The sequence below is a fragment of the Macrobrachium nipponense genome, chromosome 42, assembly GCF_015104395.2.
Source record: "Macrobrachium nipponense isolate FS-2020 chromosome 42, ASM1510439v2, whole genome shotgun sequence".
Classification (NCBI taxonomy): Eukaryota; Metazoa; Arthropoda; class Malacostraca; order Decapoda; family Palaemonidae; genus Macrobrachium; species Macrobrachium nipponense.
Genome location: NC_061103.1, coordinates 5,542,983 through 5,567,337, shown reverse-complemented (window position 1 = coordinate 5,567,337; position 24,355 = coordinate 5,542,983). Strand labels below are relative to the sequence as shown.

At 38.5% G+C, this 24,355-nt stretch overlaps 1 protein-coding gene across 1 annotated transcript; it reads left to right on the top strand.

Annotated features, from left to right (window-relative positions):
- Positions 1–8,457: 8,457 nt before the first annotated feature.
- On the top strand, positions 8,458–17,076 carry LOC135212947 (uncharacterized). Its single transcript, XM_064246700.1, has 12 exons — positions 8,458–8,959; positions 9,827–10,021; positions 10,388–10,579; positions 10,817–10,975; positions 11,168–11,215; positions 11,466–12,598; positions 13,274–13,350; positions 13,488–13,636; positions 14,031–14,145; positions 14,648–14,771; positions 15,368–15,531; positions 15,823–17,076. Coding segments are annotated over exons 1-8 (1,899 nt in total). The 5' UTR covers positions 8,458–8,865; the 3' UTR covers positions 13,489–13,636; positions 14,031–14,145; positions 14,648–14,771; positions 15,368–15,531; positions 15,823–17,076.
- The last annotated feature ends 7,279 nt before the right edge of the window (positions 17,077–24,355 follow it).

Sequence of the window (24,355 nt, the reverse complement as noted above, 5' to 3'; positions counted from 1 at the left end):
AGAAAAAAAATCAAACTAAGTTTATGCACTTTTTTTTATTTCACTCATGTTATACAATAAAACGTACAAAAAAAAACTAAAGATAAGAAAAATACAATAAAACGTACAAAAAATATGAAAATAAAAAATTAAAGTTAAAATTCTGGCAGAGCAAGGGGTAGTATTCTCCCAAAAACCAAAAGTTTACGTGACCGAGTATTCTCCCAAAATGGCCCCCATCTCTCCTCTAACTTCAGTAAATACCATTTTCCTCGTTTTGAAAAGGCCTATATAGGATCCGTGAAATAGACCCCTTGCTTTTAAACTAATTCCAAGTTCATTTAGACGTTACTTTCACCCGCGAAGAACTAATTGACCCTCCCGCTGGTGGAAAGAGCAGTAGTGCCACAGTATCGAACTAGGTTTAGCCTATATTGTCAAAGTATGAAACTTGTCCACTTAAAGATCTAACTCTCTACTTAGCAGGTTTGTTCCCAGACCACCTAATAATTCGTGGCAATATTGTCCTTCTATTTCCTTTCATTTAGGTTCTTAAAGCCTCTGACTTAGTATTTAAAGCCTTGAACTTCATTTTGGGAACGATTTACTCTTACTTTGGACTTGAACGAAAAATCTTACTCTGGGTAAACTACTGAATTTCATAAGAGATTATGCCTTTGAGTCGACTTAATTTGGATGAGAACAAGGAAAATTAGTTTTAAAAATCTTTTATTGTAGAAGACTGGATGCTATACATGACACAGGTTTCAGTACAATAAATTTTGTTATGCCTTTGAAATATGAAACGCGCACCAAAGTCAATGACAATAAACGGATATGCATAACTTAACCTCGTTTTCTGAAGGCTTCAAACGCCAGCTATCCATAGAAAACGTAAGAGTTGGTCATACAGAAAACGTAGTTTTTTTCCTGCCTCAATATATGGTGGACTGAACGATAAAACTCCTCGTTTTTCGTAGTTTCTATGAACATCTGAAAGGCATTTGAAGATCAGAAACTGAGGTCACGTACGTCATGATTGTGTAAGTAAGTAGTGCTTTCAATGAAAATTAAAATTAGAATGAGGGGTAAAGGAAAGCCCACCAAGGCCCTCCCCAATCCCACCTATACTCTGTTTTTTTTTATCTGTCCATCCGCCTGTGGTGTTTTTGTATGGTAACACTGCGTCCGGGCTTTAGATAGTTACATTCAGCTTACATTCAACGATTATAATAATATCCTATTTCGAATATTAACGGTGTAATTCGCATACAGTAAATTATTAAAACACTTTTCAGTTGCAAATGTACACCCAGATATCCTTTTATTTACCTAAAATTTACACATAGCGTAACTATCTAAAGCCCGGGACGCAGTGTTACCATACTAAAACACCACAGGCAGATGGACAGATGAAAAAAAACAGAGTATAGTAACGGAACACTTTAAATGAATATGTTTTTCTTCTGAATAAGCAAAGTTACTAGGCCCTTGAATGCTTTCCTTTTCCTTCTCTTTAAATTTATTTTTTTTACAAAACCTTACAAACAATCGTGCAATGATTGTGAATTACAACAATCCCAAAAAACAACAAGAATTTTTTTTCGAAGTCTAATGCAGCAAGATAAAGTTAAAAAGGGTAGACATTTAACGCTGGGAGGAATCAATTTTGCTAGCATTTATTGCCACGTTAGGTCCAACAAGGGGGGGGGAGGGTCTGGCCACCATCAGCCTTATTTGCAATTCCAGCACGATCCATTACTACCCACGGCACCAAAAGCAGACTTCGTCCCATTTTCATGTATATGATTGAGTCGGGTAAAAGAGAAGAGGGGCGCAAGATTACTGCCCTGACCACCCTGTTCTTCTTCTCCCAGAAGATAGCCAGATCGGACCGAAGTACACATTCACCTTAGGCGCGGACCACCAAATCACCTTAGTCTCATCTGTGCAATAAGTTCTCAAACCAAAACCTTTCAAAAGAGCAACGTGGAGAGACGAACTTCTTACGAAATACTGGAGGAGGACTATACCCATCTACTTGCAACCATTTTTTCTTATGAAAAACAACGAAAACTTTAGGAAAACTGTATACTTACTCCAAGCAATGGCGCACACCATTTTTTGTTTGTTTGTTTGTATGGTGTTTTTACGTTGCATGGAACCAGTGGTTATTCAGCAACGGGACCAACGGCTTTACATGACTTCCGAACCACGTCGAGAGTGAACTTCTATCACCAGAAGAGAGAGAGAGAGAGAGAGAGAGAGAGAGAGAGAGAGAGTTATATTTTTACATAGTTCATCAAGGTTTTTCTTTACAAAGTGTATATTTAAAAAGCAAGGAAAACTGAACAGTTGATAAGTTTCAGAAAACATCGACTTAACAGCAATGGAATTCTCTAGAATTTATCTATGCAGTTCTTTGTAAGGTCAAGTAAGCTGTAAAGCTGTATGCCTGAAAAAATTATATTAGTCTCAGTTTAATAAATATTCTATTTTTAAGAGTCCATTGCCACAACCAAGTTTAATATAAAGGAAAAAAGTGAATTGTAGTATTTCATAATCAGCAATAAATATGAAACTTACACTATTTCTTTTTAAACATGGGAAACATAGGACTAGCAGTTACTTAATTTGAGGCACTTTTCTATTATTACGGGTTAAATTGAAGACTTGTGGGAAAATAACAGACATAAGATAGACTTGTGGGAAAATAACAGATACTATAAGATAAACTCAGAAAAAGAGGAGGATAGTTCTAGACTCTATTCTATTTCTTTCGTACACGACCGTTGGGATGACCGTTAATAACATTAAAGTTGGAAATATCATAAAGTTAATGACTCCCAAAAGAAATATTAGTCCGAGACAACGACCCCCCCCCCCAAAAAAAAAAAAAAAAAAAAAAAAAAAAAAAACTTTGTTTTGGCGGGGGGGGGGGGGGTGGGGGGGGGGGGGGGGTCACGAAAGATCCTGCACATGCATGCAGACATACAATCTTTATCTTAAAACGCTTGCGTGATGTTAGTGGGTGATTCTTGTGAGACTTATTACCTTTCAAAATGAACCAAAGGAAATGCTTTCCATAACTTTTTTTTTTATTACATTTTAAGAAATAAAAACTACGTAATAAATGTAGTACTATGTGATCATGTAAAAAAATTAAGTTTTATCTGAGGATAGACAGAAGGTTTGCTCTTCAATGTGAATAATCTAATTTCTAGTTCATTATATGATTCCTCAAAGAATTTTATGTTTATGAAAAATGATTTTGTTTATGTAAAATTACTTTTAAAGAGGACTCTATTGCACTTATTTACGTGAATTTCTTTATACAGATACACAATTTGCCATGCACAACAATTCATTATTCACACATTAAAAAAAAATTAAATTACACCAGTTCTGAGGACAAAATTATATATTGTTTGCCGTTTTGTTTAAAGCTTCTTGGGTCTACAGCTAGGTATGAAAACTTAATGGATGATATCAAAACAAAAGCCTAACCTCAAGAGAGGCAATTGATGCCGGTACCATCAAAACAAGCACTAAAAAATCTATTATTTCTGGCAATGAAACTCGCTACGTCATCAGAGTACAAACCCCAGACATCCCACATTGCAACCCTGCATCATTTTAAAATAATTAGACGCATACATCGAACACCCAGAAGTACTACCTGGTTTGCACCAACTCGCACAACATTTCAGAACAATTAGACGCATACATCCGACATCCAGACATGCCTGACATTCACCAACACGCTTTACTGATATGCATGAAATAACCATTTAGAAATAATACAACATAAACTATTCATTAAAGCAGGAAACCGATGAATACCTAAGATTTTTTATAAAACTATTGACGTCTGCCGTGATTTGCTACCCGAGGTCTCCTGAGACTAATGGAGAGAGAGAGAGAGAGAGAGAGAGAGAGAGAGAGAGAGAGAGAGAGAGAGAGAGATATTATCTTGATTCACCATAATTAGACTTATGCAAAGCCATCATTTTAAGATGACTTGGTGGACATACTTTGAACATAAATAGCTTTTTTTCTTAAAGGGAGTGGCAGAGAATTGTCATACACCACTCGATGAAAGTATTAAGACATCACTCAAGATAGCACGGTCGAACAATGTCTTTTGACCTACAAAGCATATGATCACTGCTACGCAGGGCTATGATTTCATTAGGATAATATTATATTGTACACGAGGTTTTCTCTATTGCTCAACCACTCTGAAAATCGATTTCTTAGTCTAAGGACCCGCCAATGACAGAGCCGAACAAGCGGTTTCTTCACAGTCAAGTTCTTAGGTCTAGAAGGCCCAGTATCTATATATATGCAAGATTTAATCTTTCAACCTCAGGTAAAAACATTCAATAATAAGATATTATCAGTTACTCGTGCCTTCAGGATTATATCTTATTACGGTCCAAACATTTGTGCATTTTACAAGGCATCATTAAGTCTTTGGTCACAAGTATTCTTAAAAAGTTTTAAAAATATGTTATTATCTTTATTCTGGTGTTGATTGCTCGTTCTTATAAAAAATAATCCTAGGTTATGTTGTTCCTGCTGGTCTCACATGCGAGATACTATTAGTACTAAATCTACGACACTAATTACGTCATTCAAAGGCACTGCCTTAATTATCAGGAACTAAAATACCTTCAAAATGAAAGGATGAATCCATGACCAAGTAAAGTCTACTGAAAAACCTTTGAAGCTGAATTTCGAAAAGAATTCGCGCCACACATTAATAAAAAATGCAAGTGAATACAGTAGGATTATTATGCGCTAGAAGAATTCTATGCCTGATGCTAAATTTGATCTGGAAACTCAAATATTTTACATTGTTCGGAAGTTTAGGCCTGTTCCTGATTAACTTATTAAAAACATGGCGATACTAAATGTGATTTGTTACTGTAGAACAGAGTTCCTATATTGCAAAATTCCAGTCAGTGTGAGCTCTGCTGATACTTTTGTCCAGCAACAGAAGTAGTTTTCTCCAGAGTAGAAGGCAACTTAATTTAAAATGTCCTAAAAGTGGGCTGTTTCAAATGCAAAATACTAAAAATGGACTACATATCTCAATCGCCAAGTACTAAAAATGGGTTACTTTAATGGCAAAATACTAAAAATGTTTTATTTTCATTGCTAAGCCCTTAGGCTGCTTTCCTGAAATTGGGCTATGTTCTTTGCACAGTACTTAAAATAGGTGTATTCCTGCACATCAGTATCCCAAGTCAATTCATTATATTTCTGCAACAAGATCTCGTGGCAGTGCACTTCATGAAATTAAACAGACCACGAATACTTAGAAAAACTTCTCGCAATTTTCATCATCCATAATTCAAGTCACAGAAAATTTCAAACTCGGGGCAACATACACATCAACACTCAAACTACAGAACACTTCCACACCAACGACAAGATATTCACAAGCTTATCCACCACACCAAGACACACAACACACACTTGGACTACTTTCACTCCAACAAAGAGATTCGAGAACTTATGACACAGGTCGTCTAAAGATGACACAGAACAAAAAATTATCCATGCTTCATTGTATGCCATTACCTTTAGAAGAATTCAAGATACAAGTGGGGATTACAGAAAAAATACTGTAGAAAAAAAATCGTAGTGCAATTTCATCCTTAACACAAAAATGCAAAAGGGGATTATAGTATGATATTATCGTTCAAAAATTTAGAATGTATTATGAAATAATTAAAGGCTTCTGTGACATTCTGACGCTTGGGTAATTTTCCCTCCACAAAATCTCTACTCATCTCTGCACGAAGTTTATAGCAGACGAAGGCCATAGACACCACTGCCTATTGTTTCTAAAGCAAAGGAGACAAAACACAAAGCCCCTTACCCTCATCCATCATCCAGCTACAATTGATTTCTGATAATCATCACTAGGGAACAATTTTTTATTGTGGATCTATACTTGACTTAAAGGGGTGCCAGCATACAGGGGCAGTGGGTGTTCTTACTCTAAGAGATGCAACTCCCTTAAGGGTTTAACATAAATTATACCAGTTACTGAAAGGTATAATTACATAGCACACCCCTCTTGACGCAATACGGAGATGCAAAAGGGGTATTTAGTAAATCAGTATCCTTTATCAAATTTCAAACACAAAGGGGAAGTAGTTATCTGTAAATAACTACAGATATACTACTGCAAGGTAATGTTCTTGTGTTGAAGTCAAACCTCAAAACCCTTCTGTGTCTTTTGAGTGAAATTGTGAAAGACAAACTTGAAGGCTTACTTGAATAATGCATACCTCGAAATCCATTGTTACAGAACATCTCTTTTCTATATTACAAAAAACTTAATGATGAAAATACCTGAACTAATATAAATCTCACTCCCATCAATTACAAAGCTTTTAAATGTGAACATTCAATTTACATAATATAACAAAATAAACTTTTTTTGTGCCTTTGGTACATATAAACTGACGAGAGAGATATTTAAAAGTAAACTAAATTGACTATAGCATGACCCAAGATTACATGACTGAAATAGTGAACAATATTGTTGAGGTGGCGATTAAGAGATATGCATAGCAAACTTTGAAGTACATAGATCCACTGATTTTAGACATTTTTCTCTTTTGAAAATGTCAAATGCAAAAACTGATGGGATTATACACAAAAGTGATGCAATAACACTTATTAGAAGAAACTGTATGGCATCAAGCCATAATAAACAGTTACTTTTTTTTTAAATGAATAAATTAGCAAGGTAACCACTTCTGCATAACGTCACGTTAAAGAATGAACTCTAATTATTTAAAAATTACCAAGAATTTAATTGCAAACACCTCAACACAAAATTTTAGAAATCCTAGTTCCCAACTATTCTTGTCATTTTGATCCCAGGTCCCATGTTCCTCTTGGTTTGCAGATTAAAAGCTTTTCTTGAAACCGAGTCTTTCGTACACATCGCCATTAAAGTTTTGGTAAGATATTTCTTCCATCCAAGCAAGTGACCAACTTCATTCTGAAAAGATAAATGCGAAGGGTTATTCTCCCATTTCAGGTAAATACTTTCTGACAGACATGAAACTCAGGTCAACACCTAATATAAAAAAGGAGAAATTCTAGCATTAATTCGAACAACTGCAACTTTGATGATTTTCCAGTAAAAAAAGGATCCCAAAATAGATCAAGTTCAACTCGAATTTCAGTACTAAAGTGTATTGATTCTTGTACTTGCAGAAAGCAAGCCAAAATTTCAAAATTCCCCTTTCAAAATTAATTGTACCTTCTTCTAGGTAATCTACAGACGCAACAACAAAACCGTAATGATTTCATCGGCGCTAATGTCAACACACAGTATATAGATCTGCGTGAGGCGAATAGAATGCATCATTAATTCTTATCCAGAGATCATTGTCTTTCCAGGAATTCCGTGACCATAACACTCATTTTCGCGGGGGTTGCGGGGGAGGGGTGGGGGTTGGTTTCTGGGTCATTATCTAGGGCAGGATTCCGTTAATGGTACTAAGGACAATTTTTTTTTTTTTTTTTTTAGAGCAGACTCAGATAACTGTTTTTGCCATTTTAGTAAAAAACAATGATTAAATAATACTTTTATTTTTAGCATGCTGAAGATACCGAGGTGTTTACGAACACAATGTTTTTTTCATGAGTGCTGTGACAAAGATTCACTGAGAGAGAGAGAGAGAGAGAGAGAGAGAAGAGAGAGAGAGAGAGAGAGAATTATAAGCTTAATGCATGAGCAAAATGAGGTTCGAATAATGTTAAGTTCTAGCAATTACACGAAGTAACCTAAGTCTAGATAAGAATTTGGGTCTACAAAATAACTTTTTCTATTTTTATTTCATTCCCAGATTCCTTAAAAAAAAAAAAAACTCAAAGTAAAAAAAAAAGAAGAAAACTCATAATTTAAAACTAATGTTATTACATCCATAATGCCTGAGACTTCTTCAGTAATAAATATCGCAACAAGCTTTCTAAACCTTGTCCTGTAACTTACTGAACTTTCAGTAGCATTATTAAAATGACTGACCAAAAGAGAACTGTTTCGTGAACAATAGTACTACATTTCTTTCATAAGATCACTTAACAACATATAATAACTTTGGGTACACGGAGATTATATTATCATTATAATAATGTTTACGAGTTTCTGTAAATAGAAAGCTTTGTTGGACGTCTGCAGATCAACTCTCTCCGGAAGCTGCATCTGCAATATCAAGCAAACAGAGAGTTACTGAAACTCCAGCGAGATCTTCAATGTGGAGAAGAAAGACCCTCTCAAATACCCATATTATGAATCATTCGAGACACCGTTATGTTACGAATGATATGAGCCTCGTTAATGACGAACCATTTTGTAACTAGGACACGGATATTCCATTTGACCCAAATTCTCGTCCAAAAACCGAGCTCCCGAGAGGAAGCTCCTCTCACATCGGTCTAGGCTGTGGCAGTCACTGGTTTTAGTCGTACGCGTATAAGAAGTGGTTCGGTCTAAGGCTTTCTTGATACGTTCGTTGTTCTCCCGTTGTTTCTGTGAGGTGAAATTCGAGGAGAAACAACTGATTGTGCAAAAACAACCCTCAGGAAAGGAACGGAGCCGTTTGTTGCTAACTTCTGACCCTACATGAAAATAGTGCAACCATAGACTTATAATGGGACTAGTACTATCACAAATGGTTCTCAGACCAAAGTGAATATGGTTTGAATTAACGAAACTTAAATAGTGCTAAAGGAAAAACAGAACGCAAACGAGAGAGAGAGAGAGAGAGAGAGAGAGAGAGAGAGAGAGAGAGAGAGAGAGAGAGACTTCTCCTTAGACATGAAAAGGGCAACTTCGCTGATTTTAGAAACAAGATGAGATACCGGTCCTGGAGCTCGACCAAAATGCGGTGTATCGATCTTCTTGCCCTCTTCCTGCTGCATTTTCCTTCGGAAGTGATTGGCCAAGGTAAGGAACAATCTTTCCTCAACGGAAATGAGTCGTTGTGATTATATCAACACTCCTCAACAGAAAAAAAAAACAATAGCATTGAGTAACTGAGAGCAGAAAATACGAACGAAAGTGGAGGTATGTTGCCAAACCAGATCAAATTGACATATACAGACTTTAAAGCATATACAGAAATATGTAAATGAAAGTTTAACAAATAAAACTAAGTAAATAATGCAAAAGTAGATTACATTGCTGTTTCGCAATGCTTCCTGTTGCTTCAAACAAGAATACTTTTTATGCTTTGTTAATCGACTGTACAATCAATGATTTAACAAATTCTTACCAAAAACCTATAATCAAGATCTCTTTTTGATAGAGAGAGAGAGAGAGAGAGAGAGAGAGAGAGAGAGATCTTGATTATGGAACATAAAAACTAACAGTACATGTGGTACACCACTTGGGACTACATTAGAGATCATGGATAGTAGTAGGGATGAAGCCTTTGTAACGGCTCCGTAAATACGTGACATGAAATGACCACTCAGGGTTGTAGATCTAAGTGTGGACAACCTTATGTAGCTTTACTACAAAGCGGTTGTAGCTCTACAAGAGTACAACGATAGGTTGGCGAACTGAGTGGCTACTCTGTGTAAAAGTGCTACAAAAAGGCTGTATTGGTAGTCACCTTGTACAAATTTGTATAAATCTGCCCAGTAAGGGTAGCAATTCGCCTACATACCAGGGGCTTGACCCTCAAAGCGACACTTCATTTAGCAAATTGATTATGCATTCGTTTTATGCATTACATTCTTTTATTATATAGGTGTCTTTTATAATGATCCAGTCGTTTAAAACTATTTACAACGCATTTTTCTTTTACAGTCCGATTCGCCCCAAATTCCAGAGAAAGTACGCAACGCGACGGAAACAGTTTTGCCAATGTTTCCTCTCAACCGAGTAACTGCACCGACCTGCACCCTTGGTGTGCAGGCTGGGGTGCCTACGGCGAGTGTGAAACGAATCCTTCCTACATGAAAGCCAACTGCCCTGCAACCTGTAATTCTTGCGCTTCCCAAGGTAAGAACAAATGGGACTAGTATGCAATCTTGAAGGAAAGTGTACAATAATCCTGTAGAAATGCTGCCACAGAATCTTACAGGTTGGGAATGTGGTGCATCCAGGACTAATTACAAACTCATAGGTGGTGAAAAACCCTCATCATTACATGCTGTTGAGTATTATAAGCTGTATTTACTAAAATTTTTTCACTTGCTGCTCACTAGCAATACTTATCAGGAACTGCCATTCCTCTAGATAAGAATTTAAGCAAAATCCCTTGATAACGTTTAAGTATATTAATTTCTTTAAAAGTATTGATGAATTAATATTTTTATAGAAATATTAAGAATATTAAGACGTTCTTCTCATCATCAACTCTCTCAGGTCCAAATATAATCCAACCAAAAGAAAGAGGTGATTTACCCAGTGTGTCAACCCGTGTGCCGGCCAACCAGGAACGCTGTGTCGACCTGTATCATTCATGTAGTGGATGGGGTTCCCGAGGCGAGTGCGAGTCCAACCCTGCCTTCATGCTGATGAACTGTCCAGTGACCTGCAACTCCTGCTTTCCAGAAGGTGAAACAGAGGAAAGTTTGCTGTCCGATATTCTATTCATTCATCTATGGACCAACAAACACCCTTTATCAACTCTGTCTGTAACCTACTTCAGCAGAATAAGTCAGATGATTCCTCTGGTCTTTCTACAATTGACTGAGGGTGTCTTAATCTCATCTTCACTTTAACATATAATACTGCTTTTCTTTGTGTGCTGTTGTGACACTTAACAAAAAGATAATTTCTTGTTGTTTCCAGATAAAAACAAGTGCGTCAACAGAGGTGATGATGCCACCTGCGATCTGTCAGCTGCCCTTGGGCTTTGCCTTGTCAATCCTTCCTACAACCTGCGCTTCTGTGCTGGTTCTTGCAGCAAGTTTATTGATGTTTGTAGAGGAAATAACAGGCCAAATGAAGGTAGGGTACTATCTTTGATATTACGATTTGCCATGGCAGCAGATGCTATGGGAAACAGCCCGTGTATGCATGGATTCCAAAAATTTTCATATTGGATATTCCTACAAGCTATTGCCCCAATTGTGAAAGGGGAAGATCCTGAGTGGGACATCAGTAGTTGTCAAACTAATACTTTCATTAACTTTATTTCAGATGCAAAGAGTTGCCACAAATTGCAGACGCTACGAAATCCAGACTTTGGTAAGTGAGTCAGCTTGAGTTGGCTTAAGGAATGAGGTTTGCTTAGGTCTTATCAAGTGAAGATTTGAGTTGACTCATTTCAGTCAGGTGCTTTCTTCGTAAAAAAAAATGAAGGGTTTGAATACTTAAGCTGAAGGTCAATATCCCCAGGTGACAGAGCTGTAGGTAATCAAATTTAATCGTTCATGTAACAAAGAGCATCTCGTGTACCCAGAAACTGTTAACTTTTCCCCCCCTCTGTATTTTTCAGAGTGTGGTGTGATTCCACAATATGGCCAGACTGTGTTAGTCCAAAACGGGCCTCGTTCTAAACTGGTACGAACTCCAAGGAGGTTTACTAGTTCAGAAGATGAGATCCCAGGTCACCCAGGACGAAATAGAAACAAAAAACGAAGGAAAAACACAAGGAAGAAAAATGGTCAGAGGAGAAAAGGGAACAATAATCATCGAAACCATGAGGGCCAGAGGTTGGAGAGTGATCCATCAGAGAGCACAGTGACGCCTAAAAATGCTCTGACTGAAGTTCAAGAAATTAATAACAGTGAACAGGCAGATCTTAGAGGGGAATCCAGAGAAGACGCCATACTGGAATCTGTGGAGGATTCCCAGAATGGTGACAGATTTTTCAACATCACTAACCTATCCTACAACATCACTAATCCTTTCAACTTAACTCATGCCCCGCTTAATTTGACTATTGCCCCCCTTGGCCCCCTTAACTTCACGCATGCACCGTTAAACTTATCTACTCTTCCATTTTTCAATGAGCTATTGCAATTAAAACCAGTGGCAAACCAGAACAACGTGATTGCAGACGCATGGTTTCCCACACTGGCAATTATTGCTCTTCTCCCTGCTCTCTTCAGCATTCCCTTTTACATTGAGTTCGGTGCTCTTGAGGCGTCTCGCCAACAAAAGCCTCCCCCTCCCCCACCCCCTGGCCCACCACCTCCACCAGGTGGTCCACCTCCTCCAGGCCCAGGAGGTCCACCTCCTCCAGGCCCAGGTGGTCCCCCTAAACCTCCAGGAGGCGTCCTCCCTTCTCCAGCAGTTCAGCCTAAGATTTCCTCTATCCATGAGGCTTATCCATCAGCTGAGCAGTATCCCTACTATTCTTATTATCAAGCTCCTCCTTACCATGGCTATTATCAATATCCATCAGCTTCTTCACGCACCTCATCATATCCTGCGTCAAATGAACCAGCATCACCTGTACTTCAGGCTCGGCATGATGCTCCTGAAACTTCTGTTTTGGTGCCATATTGCGAGCTTTCCGAGTACCTCTCGCTGCGAGGGAGGGTTGACCGGCTCATTAAGAGGCACACGGGTCAACCGTTGGATCCTGAAGTGGTGCGACTGTTAGAGGCCATGAACTACTGCAGGGTAAGAATTCTAGACCATGATGTTCCCCTCACGGTACTTATGAAGGTATGACAGCTGATGATATGGGTGATTATCCCTGAAGTTAGTAAACATAAGAAAAACAGGAGTATTATAAAACTGTTCACCAATGGTTTGCATCAGTTATCATTATCATCTCTCATAATAAAGTTCTAGACATATGCCAACAAAAAAATAAAATGCTAGCTTATCACCATCCTCTAGACCAATCCCTGCCACATGGGTAAATTTAAGTTATTAACCTTAATTTTTTTCTCTTTTGAGTTCCTGGTACTAACGCCAGGTCAACATGTCCTCGTTTATAGTCATGAGACCCCTTGTTGAGTTTTGAACATAGATTTTAATGAACTTAGAACTTCAGGAGATCTCACTAGATTGGACCATTGCTTCTATATCAGTATTTGCCATTATGAGATAGTTTGCACAAGCAGAAAGAATAAAAATAAAAGGTTTCCCGTAAACTATGCATTACTAGTCAATGTTGGTTTCAGAATTCAAGGAGCAACATTCACTAACCTTTGACATTCTTACTTTTAATGCAGATACGTTTGAGAATACCATTCCATGGTTGTCTAATAAACTCAAACTTAAGTTTGATTAAATTTTAATTGGCCCTAGCTGTTAGTACGTAATGTGATTTCTGCTTCTCTATTACAGTATGGTTTCTCAGTAAGGCCTGAGGGAAATGGTCATAACAAGTCGTTTGTGGAACCACCCCAACGTGGCCTGGAATAGTAAGTATGGTTTTTGTCATATCCAAATGAATGGGAGTGAGTATATATTTTGCCAAATAGATAATCTGAAACGTCATCACTGGTACACAAAGCAACTGAAATCTATCTTCCATAATTCGTGGATTCTTTAATTCCAGAGTTATCCAGCGTTGTTTATCAGCAGTGTCTACGAGAGAGCAGCTAATGCCACAGATGGCGGCAAGCGAGGAAGCGAGTATTTCTGCGGTGGTTCCCTTATCACTCCCAATCACATCCTCACAGCTGCTCATTGTCTGATCACGAACAGGTAGGTTCAAGGCCTTTCCAGGTGCCCAGATTTGGAAGGAAGCTTCTGTCCTGGTTGCTTCTCACCGTCATACGATCTGGAGGGGAAGGACGATTCCAGATCTTCGGAAGAAGTGATGTCATTCATTTTCAAACGCTTCCAGTTGATTTTGTAGCATTCAGCAGGGCTGTGGATGACTCTGTCTTCTAGGACCTGACCAGAAATTCTTAATGATTTGAAATTTAATGTCACCAGGTTTTTAATGCACACAACTTTTAGTTCGATGAACTAACCAAACTGATCTTCCAGAGGCCATTTTAATTACATTTCTGGTATATCCATTTGCATTAAAGCTCTATTTACATTTACTTTCTTCGTTGTGGAGCCAATATAATTTTCTTTATATTATTCTCAGGCCATCTAGCATTCGGCTAGGCGATGACCTGACACACGCTGGTACCAACTACAAGGTGAAGAAGATCACACTACATCCCGAGTATGATCCAAGGTTTAGATATAATGACTTAGCAGTAAGTTTACTCTCCCTGCTTAGAGGTGCAGTATGTTGTGTATATGAACAGTTTTGTCACTCCTAGCATCATTTAAGCACAGTAATTTCCAATATTTTATAAGCTGTAAAGAGACATCAGTTTCGTTGCTTTTCTAAGTGTGTAGAAGTGTGTAAAAAGCACAGAAAGTTGACCAGCTTCAGGAGTGCTTAGATGGACAACCAGTTCCCATCTTTGAAGAACACACGATTATATAACAAAAATGAATAATCTTAGTCTACTTAAAGGACTTTCTATTTTCAAAATTTGTTTCCAAGAAATGGAAAATATTTTACTTATCTATTTAGATTATATGTACAAGGATAATATAAATATACACAAATTCTTGAAAGGTAACACTTCTTTTTGTATGATTTGCCAGAAATAACCACTAACTCGCTTATTCATGCAAGTGCCCTTTCAGTTTTCAGGCTCTCTCTCTTCTTTCAAATTTGTAGCTGACTGATCAATTTACTCTTCCTAGGTAATCGAACTCGAAGGCGAGGTGAAATTCCCTCGACTAATGCGTCCATACTGCTTACTTCCCCACAAACAAGAGCTGGAAGGTCGCATTGGTCATGTCTCTGGCTGGGGTTACCGACCAGATGGTAAGAGCTATACCAGCTTAAGAGCTATTTTAAGGCTTTATGGTGAATAAAAGTTATGGATAAAGTATGAGTGATCATTGCAACCCACAGATATATGCATAATAGGGTTGAATTTCTATCTTTGATCTGATTTGTAGGCTTTGAAAACTCTTTGGGGCAGTATACTATGCTTTCTGTAAAGTGACACCTTGTGATTCATAAATAAAACTGACTCACATAATGAATAGAAATAGTTAATATCATTAAAGACCCAGAAAATGGTATATTTATCATTAAATTCATCTGAATTAAGTCACTGTACCCTACCTCAATAAGGGAGAGAGTCGCTTTTCTGTATACAGTTAGCATTTTTAGAAAAGATTACTATACCAGGCCACTGATAGCTAACACCTTATAGATAACAAACACCAAAGCCAAGTAGAATAAAAATACTCAACTAAGTACTTTTATCCATTTACAGCATAGTCATCTTCCCCTGAAGATGCAGGCACTTGTGATGACACAAAAGTACTTATGAAGTATTTATTCCCTTTCTTTAACCTTGATTTGGTATTTGTTTATTTTCGTAAAATGTTTAAGATGAATCTTTTCTTCAGAGTCAACTTCATTCCTGTTGGATACCAAAGTCACCATGACATCCCCAAAAGATTGTCGCTCATTCTATGAGGGAGATGAGCTCTTCCTTCATGAGTATCCTAGAGGACTTGACGGCTCCTTCCTGTGCGTAAGCAACAGAGGTCCTAGTGAAGATCAGTGTCGGGTAAGGATTGAGGACCTACTTTTTAAGGAAGATCAGATAAGCGAGATACATTCCTTTCTTTTTAACTGTACAGAATAACTTGTATGATAAGCCGGGAAAGTCAAAGTAACTTATTTGATAAGAACTGGTAAGCAAGGTTAACTTGCACACTAACCCAGGGTATCTTCTGATAAGTTTGAGGAATCTATAGCTTGCTCAGATAACTTCACTGATAAGGTGAGCTAATCGAGATAGTCTTTCATTCCATGCTGCTGTATTTCTCTCTCATTATCTACCATTCTTACATTGCAGGGAGACTCTGGCGGACCACTAGTCACAGAAGGAGTTAATGGACGAATCAGAGGAGTCGGCATAGCAAACAGTGCCATTGGTTGCAGCGAACCTGGTCAGCCTAGCATTTATTCCCGTACATCTGCCTTCCTTTCCTGGATCGACCAAGTGATTTATGGGCCCTGTGTGCAGACGCTCTTCACCAACATAGTACAGTAAACAGAATGCATAAAACCACAGAAAACTACTTCATCTGGTGCAGTGGGCAAGCCGGAAAATTTTCTCCCTGTGGCAAGATGCACAATGTTAAAGGAAGAACGCACCAGGCTTCCTGTATCGAGTAGATCAGGCTTCCCTAGACCTAGGCGTAGGCTGTAGACAATATTTACCCTCAAGGTATAATGACATAGTAGATTGTCATGTGGTTTCCTCACACGATAAAATTATGATTAACCTTTCGGTTTATGTAACTGTAAATATAAGTAGGCAATTCCATGAAATTAAGTATTAAGGTTTTTGGAATGTCTACATATTTAATCCTGTGTGGTGGAAATGGCAGCCACTTTTGGTTGCTCCTATTAGCGGGTATCTCCATTAAATAACCAGGGTTATCTTAATACCAAAATTAGACAAGAGTTCCTGTAATTATTTATATCACCTTTCAGCCTTTACTCTCTTTTGGTAATCATAAGATTTAGATTTAGGTAGTGGGTCTAAGTTTGGGAAACTATACAGCCTATCAGCTGATTACTCCTAAACTTAAGATACTATTATGAATCATCCTATCATGTTGTTTTTTGTTGTTGTTTCTGCGTATAAACAAACGTATTTTTGTGCTGTATCCGTGTTTATGTTGTACTTGTAATAATCCATACATCATCATATACTAATATTTAAAAAATTAGTCATGGAATTAACAACAAATTGAATCATATAAAAATGAATTACACTAAGGAAGTTTTTTTTTTTTTTTTTTTTTTTTGCTGAACACGTTTTTATGATGTTAGGAATAGTTAATTCCATATTGCCATTGACTTCCATTAAAAAAAAAAACACAGGTTTCCTGCTGTTGATGAAAAAATGTAAGACAGAAAATGGGAAAAATTAGTAACTATAGCTGGTAACTATAGGTATTATGTCCTAGTACTATGTTAGTCGCCTTAGAGGAGGATTGCAGCTTTTGTTTCCCCTTTTTAGTTATAAAAGTTATATTGTTATATTTATTGATTTTATAAGATTTTGTACATTAAAGTGACTGGTTAAACGAAATATAAATGTGGAACTTATTTCATGGTTCTTTATTTACTCCTTATCTTTGTATCTGACTTAAAAATCACAAAAGACATTTGCAAAGAGATTGAAGTCTAAGAATTTGAATTATTTATGAAGTGAACTTAATATATACTCATAATGTTCATATCTGTGTCAACCTGGCTTTGAAGACCACATAAGACTGGTTGCTCTGGGTGATATGAATGGTTCTTTGGGCTTTAAGGGACCCACTGCTGCTTATGCTAAACTTCCAAGGTTTGATGTAAATTTCAACAATGCTAATTAATTTGATATGTTTAAAATTGTATTTACTTGTTTTCATTGTGCAAGACTTTGGCGTACTGTTAATGTTAAACGACGGCCTGGTCATTTGGAGACAGGGAACTTTACCCCTTGGGCCGGTGATTAAAATGGGCATGTGGGCTGGTCTATAGTAAAAAAAAATTATAAATAAATGAAAAAAATTAAAAATTAAAAAATATAAAATAAAAAGGTTAGAAAGAAAACATAAAAACCTGAAGAATAAGGGAACAAAGGTTAGGTTAGGCTTGGTTAAGGGACTTAGAATTTTTTCACTCGGTGGGTTAGGTTAGGTTAGGTTGGGTTAGGTTAGGTTAAGGGACTTAAAAGTTTTGGTTTTCCCGTTGAGTTATATAGTAAACCCTACTCTCTTCATGAGTGATTTTGGGGTTCTTTTCTGAACTAGAGTGAAATATTTGGTGGTTTTCCCGTGGAGTCGTTAATGGTCAACGTACGTGAGGTTAAAATAAAGGCAATGCTTGTGGGGTTTATCGCCTGTGAGCCAAATTGGGGGTCAGGTGTTGAGGTTGAGCGGAAATGGGGTCTTTTTCCCTACTTACTAGACTTTCTGCAGAGCTGGTCTTCTAGACTATTTCAGCAGAATTATCTTCTGGTATCCCTCTGGTATCCCTCAAGAGACCTGCTGGAGCCCATCTTTTTGGCTCCTGGTATTCCTCTTACCCTGAGAGGTCATCCACCGAACAACTGTTGACTTTCCATGGGAAAGTTCTTCTGACTGCCAAGATGGGGGGATCTCGCCAACCATTGACTTTTCACTGGGAGAGTCGGCTGAACAACGGTGGGCTCTCGCTGGGAAATAGTTCCTCTGCCTGACCAGGTGATTAGGAAGATCCCTGGCCATTGGCTCTCATCCTGAGAGCTGGTCCTCCTGCCTCCGAACAATTGTTGGCTCTCATTCTCTGAAGGAAGACATCTGTAAGAATAGATCTAGATATCCGACTATTTGCCGACTTTGACAGAGATCTTCTATTAGAAGTCTTCATCAAGGGACCTAGCATACTTGAATTTCTGCAGAGCCGGTCTTCTAGATTATTCCAACAGAGTGACCAAAAGGATGACATCTGCAAGAATAGATCTAGATATCCGTCTATTTGCCCACTTTAACAGAGATCTTCTATTAGAAGTCTGCATCGAGGGACATAGCATACTTGACTTTTTGCAGAGCTGGTCTTCTAGATTATTCCAACAGAATAACCAGAAGGAAGACTTCTGCAAGAATAGATCTAGATATCCGACTATTTACCCACTTTGACAGAGATCTTCTATTAGAAGTCTGCATCAAGGTACATAGCATACTTGACTTTCTGCAGAGCCAGTCTTCTAGATTACTCCAACAGAATGACCTAAAGGAAGACATCTGCAAGAAAAGATATAGATATCCGACTATTTACCGACTTTGACACAGATCTTCTATTAGAAGTCTGCATCAAGGCACATAGCATACTTGACTTTCTGCAGAGCCAGTCTTCTAGATTACTCCAACAGAATGACCAGAAGGAAGACATCTGCAAGAGTGGATCTAGATATCTGACTATTAGCCCGCTTTGACAGATATCTTCTATTAGAAGTCTGCATCAAGGGACAGCATACTTAACTTTCTGCAGAGCCAGTCTTCTAGATTACTCCAACAGAATGACCAGAAGGAAGACATCTACAAGAGTACACCTAGATATCCGACTATTTGTCTGCTATGAGAGAGATCTTCTATTAGAAGTCTGCATCAAGGCACATAGCATACTTGACTTTCTGCAGAGCCGGTCTTCTGGATTATTTCAGCACAACTATCTGTTATTCCTCTGGTATCACTCTGGAGGCCTTCTGGAGCCCATCTTTTTGGCTTCTGGTATCCCTCTTACCCTGAGAGGTCATCTGCCGAACAACTGTTGACATTCCTTGGGAAAGTTCTTCTGACTGCAGGGGGATCTCACCAACCATTGACTTTTCACTGGGAGAGTCGGCTGAACAACGATTGGCTCTCGCTGGGCAAGAGTTCCTCTGCCTGACCAGGTGATTAGGAAGATCCCTGGCCATTAGCTCTCACCGTGAGAGCTGGTCCTCCTGCCTCCGAACAATTGTTGGCTCTTATTCTTAGAAGGGAGACATCTGTAAGAATAGATCTAGATCTTCTATTAGAAGTCTCCATCAAGGGACATAGCATACTTGACTTTCTGCAGAGTCAGTCTTCTAGATTATTCCAACAGAATAACCAGAAGGAAGACATCTGCAGAGTAGATCTGGATATCAGACTATTTGCTTACTTTAACAGAGATCTTCTATTAGAAGAATCTTCCTCAAGGGATATAGCATACTTGACTTTCTTCAGAGATGGTCTTCTAGATTATTCCAACAGAATAACCAGAAAGAAGACATCTGCAAGAATAGATCTAGATATCTGACTATTTGCCCACTTTGACAGAGATCTTCTATTAGAAGAGCCTTCACCAAGGGACATAGCATACTTGACTTTCTGCAGAGCTGGTCTTCTAGATTATTCCAACAGAATAATATGAGGGAAGACATCTGCAAGAGTAGATCTAGATATCAGACTATTTGTCTGCTTTGACAGAGATCTTCTATTAGAAGTCTGCATCAAGAGACATAGCATACTTGACTTTCTGCATTGCCAATCTTCTATACTATTCCAACAGAACAACCAGAAGGAAGACATCTGCAAGAGTAGATCTAGCTATCAGACTATTTGCCTGCTTTGACAGAGATCTTCTATTAGAAGAATCTTCATCAAGGGACATAGCATACTTGACTTTCTGAAGAGCCAGTCTTCTAGATTATTCCAACAGAATATCCAGAAGGAAGACATCTGCAAGAATAGATCTGGGTATCCGACTATTTGCCCGCTTTGACAGAGATCTTCTATTAGAAGAGTGTTCATCAAGGGACATAGCATACTTGACTTTCTGCAGAGCAAGTCTTCTAGATTATTCCAGCAGAATCATCTTCTGGTATCCCTCTGGTATCCTTCTGGTATCCTTCTGGTATCCCTCTGGTGGCCTTCTGGGGTCCATCTGGTGGTCTTACGGGGTCCTTCTGGTGGCCCTGTGGCCCTCCAAAGAGCTGTTGGCTCTCAAAGAGAGAGCTTGTCCTCCTTCCTCCGAACAACTGTTGGTGGCTCTCATCCTGAGATTTGTTCCTCCTTCCTCCATGGAGCAGATGAGAGAATCGCCGAGGATGCCTGATGAAAAGGACGATCACAATACTTTTCTTCATAGCTACAAAGAAACAGCCCTAGTGAAGGATTCTTACTGGTCACCAGTTGATGAAGCTGTGTCATGTTCCAGAGGCATTACGATCTTCTTGGCCCAGTCGATAGGGTGGATTGCAGGATGGGTGTGTGGGAGGGGGGGATGGGACCTCCCATTGCTGTTGCTGCTGGGGGGGAGCAGCAGTGAACATCCATACTGCAGTCAAGCCATCGAATGGGCCAAGAAGATCACAGCTCCTCTGGAACACAATGCAACATCACGAACAGGTGACAATTCAAAGTCCTCTGCCATGTTGGTTAATCAGGGACTGCTTCTTTTGTCGTTTCTTCCTAGTTGCCTTTAGTGTTCGGCCTCTTCTTTATCCTTCCAGCTTTCTTCATTTTCACCTTCTTGGTCTCATTTTGAGAGCTGGGCCTCCTTCCTCCAAATAACTATTGCTTCTTATCCATAGAGCTGGTTCTCCTTCCTCCAAACATCTGCAAGAATAGATCTAGATATCCGATTATTTGCCCGCTTTGACAGAGATCTTCTATTAGCATACTTAACTTTCTGCAGAACTGGTCTTCTAGATTACTCCTGCAGAATAACAAGAGGGAAGACATCTGCAAGATTAAATCTTTATATTCGACTATTTGCCCACTTTAACAGAGATCTTCTATTAGAAGTCTGCATCAAGGGACATAGCATACTTGACTTTCTGCAGTGCCAGTGATCTAGATTATTCCAACATAATAACTAGAGGAAAGACATCTGCAAGAATAGATCTAGATATCCGACTATTTGCCCGCTTTGACAGAGACATTCTATTACAAGTCTGCATCAAGGGACATAGCATATTTGACTTTCTGCAGAGCCAGTCTTCTATATTATTCCAAGAGAATAACCAGAAGGAAGACATCTGCAAGAATAGATCTAGGTATCCGACTATTTGTCCGCTTTGACAGATATCTTCTATTAGAAGTCTTCATCAAGGGATATAGCATACTTGACTCTCTGCAGAGCCAGTCTTCGAGATTATTCCAGAGAATAAGCGGAGGGAAGACAGCTGCAAGAATAGATCTAGATATCAACTATTGCCTGCTTGACAGAGATCTTCTATTAGAAGTCTGCATCAAGGGACATAGCATACTTGACTTTCTGCACAGTGTCAGTCTCTAGATTATTCCAATCAGACTGAACCAGAAGAGACGATCTAGTAAGAATAGATATAAATATCCGACTATTTGCACCTGCTTTGACAGAGATCTTCTATACAAAGCCTTCATCAAGGGGGATATAGCTACAATGACTTTCTGCAGACTCAGTCTTCTTAGATTATTTTCCCAAACAGAATTGACCAGAAGGAAGACATCTTGCTGGAGGTAGATCTAGGATATCTGACTATTTTGTCCGCTTTGGACAAGAGATTTTCGATTAGAAGTCTGCATCAAGGGACCAAGGCATACATTGACTTTCTGCAGGACACAACCGATATTTCTAGATTATTCCAACAGAATAACCAGAGGAACGACAGTTGCAAGAACTATATCTAGATATATCCGACAAGTTTTGCCCCAGGCTTTGGGGGGGACAGAGATCCTTCTATTAGAAAGTCTTCATCAAGGGATATAGCATACTTTGACTTTCCTGCAGAGTCGGTCTTCTAGATTATTCAAAACAGAATGACCAAAAATGAAGACATCTGCAGGATTTTCTAATTTATCTGAAATATTTGCGCCGCTGACAAAGGATTTTCTATTAAAGTTTCCCAGCATTTCAAGGGACAATAAAGCATTTTACTTTTATTTCTGCAGAAGCCGTTCTTACTAAATTCAAGGTCCAACAGAAAGACCAGAAGGGAATTGACATTTCTGCAAGAGTATATCCTAGATATTCCGACTAAATTTATTCCGCCTTGAAACAGAGATCTTTAATCAGGAATTCTGCCAAGGTACAATGGCAATAAACGAAAACTTTCTGCAAGGCAATCTTCTAGATTATTCCAACAATAACCAAAGGAAACATCTGCAAGATAGTCCCTAGATATCCGACCTATTTGTCCGCTTTGACAATTCTCTCTTGAAGATCTTCATCAAGGGAGATACGACTTGAACTCTCTGCAGACTCAGTCTTCTAGATTATTCCAACAGAATGACCAGAAGGAAGACATCTGCAGGAGTAGATCTAGATATCTGACTATTTGTCTGCTTTGACAGAGATTTTCTATTAGAAGTCTGCATCAAGGGACATGGCATACTTGACTTTCTGCAGAACCGATCTTCTAGATTATTCCAACAGAATAACCAGAGGAAGACAGCTGCAAGAATATATCTAGATATCCGACAATTTGCCCGCTTTGACAGAGATCTATTAGAAGTCTTCATCAAGGGATATAGCATACTTGACTTTCTGCAGAGTCGGTCTTCTAGATTATTCCAACAGAATGACCAAAAGGAAGACATCTGCAAGAGTTTATCTAAATATCTGACTATTTGCCCGCTTTGACAAAGATCTTCTATTAGAAGTCTGCATCAAGGGACATAGCATACTTGACTTTCTGCAGAGCCGTTCTTCTAAATTATTCCAACAGAAAGACCAGAATGATGACATCTGCAAGAGTAGATCTAGATATCCGACTATTTGTCCGCTTTGACAGAGATCTTCTATCAGAAGTCTGCATCAAGGGACATGGCATACTTGACTTTCTGCATAGCCGATCTTCTAGATTATTCTAACAGATTAACCAGAGGAAGACATCTGCAAGAATAGATCTAGATATCCGACTATTTGCCCGCTTTGACACAGATATTCTATTAGAATTCTTCATCAAGGGACATAGCATACTTGACTTTCTGCAGAGCCGGTCTTCTAGATTATTCCAACAGAATGACCAAAAGGAAGACATCTGCAAGAGTTGATCTAAATATTTGACTATTTGCACGCTATGACAAAGATCTTCTATTAGAAGTCTGCATCAAGGGACATAGCATACTTGACTTTCTGCAGAGCCAGTCTTCTAGATTACTCCAACAGAATGACCAGAAGGAAGACATCTGCAAGAATAGATCTAGATATCAACCTCTTTACCCGCTTTGACAGAGACATTCTATTAGAAGTGTGCATCAAGGGACATAGCATACTTGACTTTCTGCAGAGCCAGTCTTCTAGATTATTCCAACAGAATAACCAGATGAAGACATCTGCAAGAATAGATCTAGATATCCGACTATTTTTCCTCTTTGACAAAGATCTTCTAATAGAGGTGTTCATCAAGGGATATAGCATACTTGACTGTCTGCAGAGCCGGTCTGCAAGATTATTCACACAGAATAACCAGAAGGAAGACATCTGCAAGAATAGATCTAGATATCCAACTATTTGTCTGCTTTGACAGAGATCTTCAATTAGAAGTCTGCATCAAGGGACATAGCATACTTGACTTTCTGCAGAGCCGGTCTTCTAAACTATTCCAACAGAATATCCAGAGGGAAGGCAGCTGCAAGAATATATCTATATATCTGAATATTTGCCCAGAGATCTTCTATTAAAAGTCTGCGCTAAGGGATTTAGCAAACTTTACTTTCTGCAGCTGGTCTTCTAGATTATTCCAACAGAATAACTAGAGGGAAGATATCTGCAAGAATAGATCTAGATATCCAACTATTTGTCCGCTTTGACATATATCTTCTACTAGAAGTCTGCATCAAGGGACATAGCATACTTGACTTTCTGCAGAGCCGTTGAACTAGATTATTCCAACA

Bases quoted from the DNA above. Each gene is read 5' to 3' on its own strand.
- LOC135212947 (XM_064246700.1), top strand. From the start codon at position 8,866: ATGAGATACCGGTCCTGGAGCTCGACCAAAATGCGGTGTATCGATCTT. The intron at 10,022-10,387 runs GTAAGAACAAAT...CAACTCTCTCAG, and splicing joins TAATTCTTGCGCTTCCCAAG to GTCCAAATATAATCCAACCA. The intron at 10,976-11,167 runs GTAGGGTACTAT...ACTTTATTTCAG, and splicing joins AAATAACAGGCCAAATGAAG to ATGCAAAGAGTTGCCACAAA.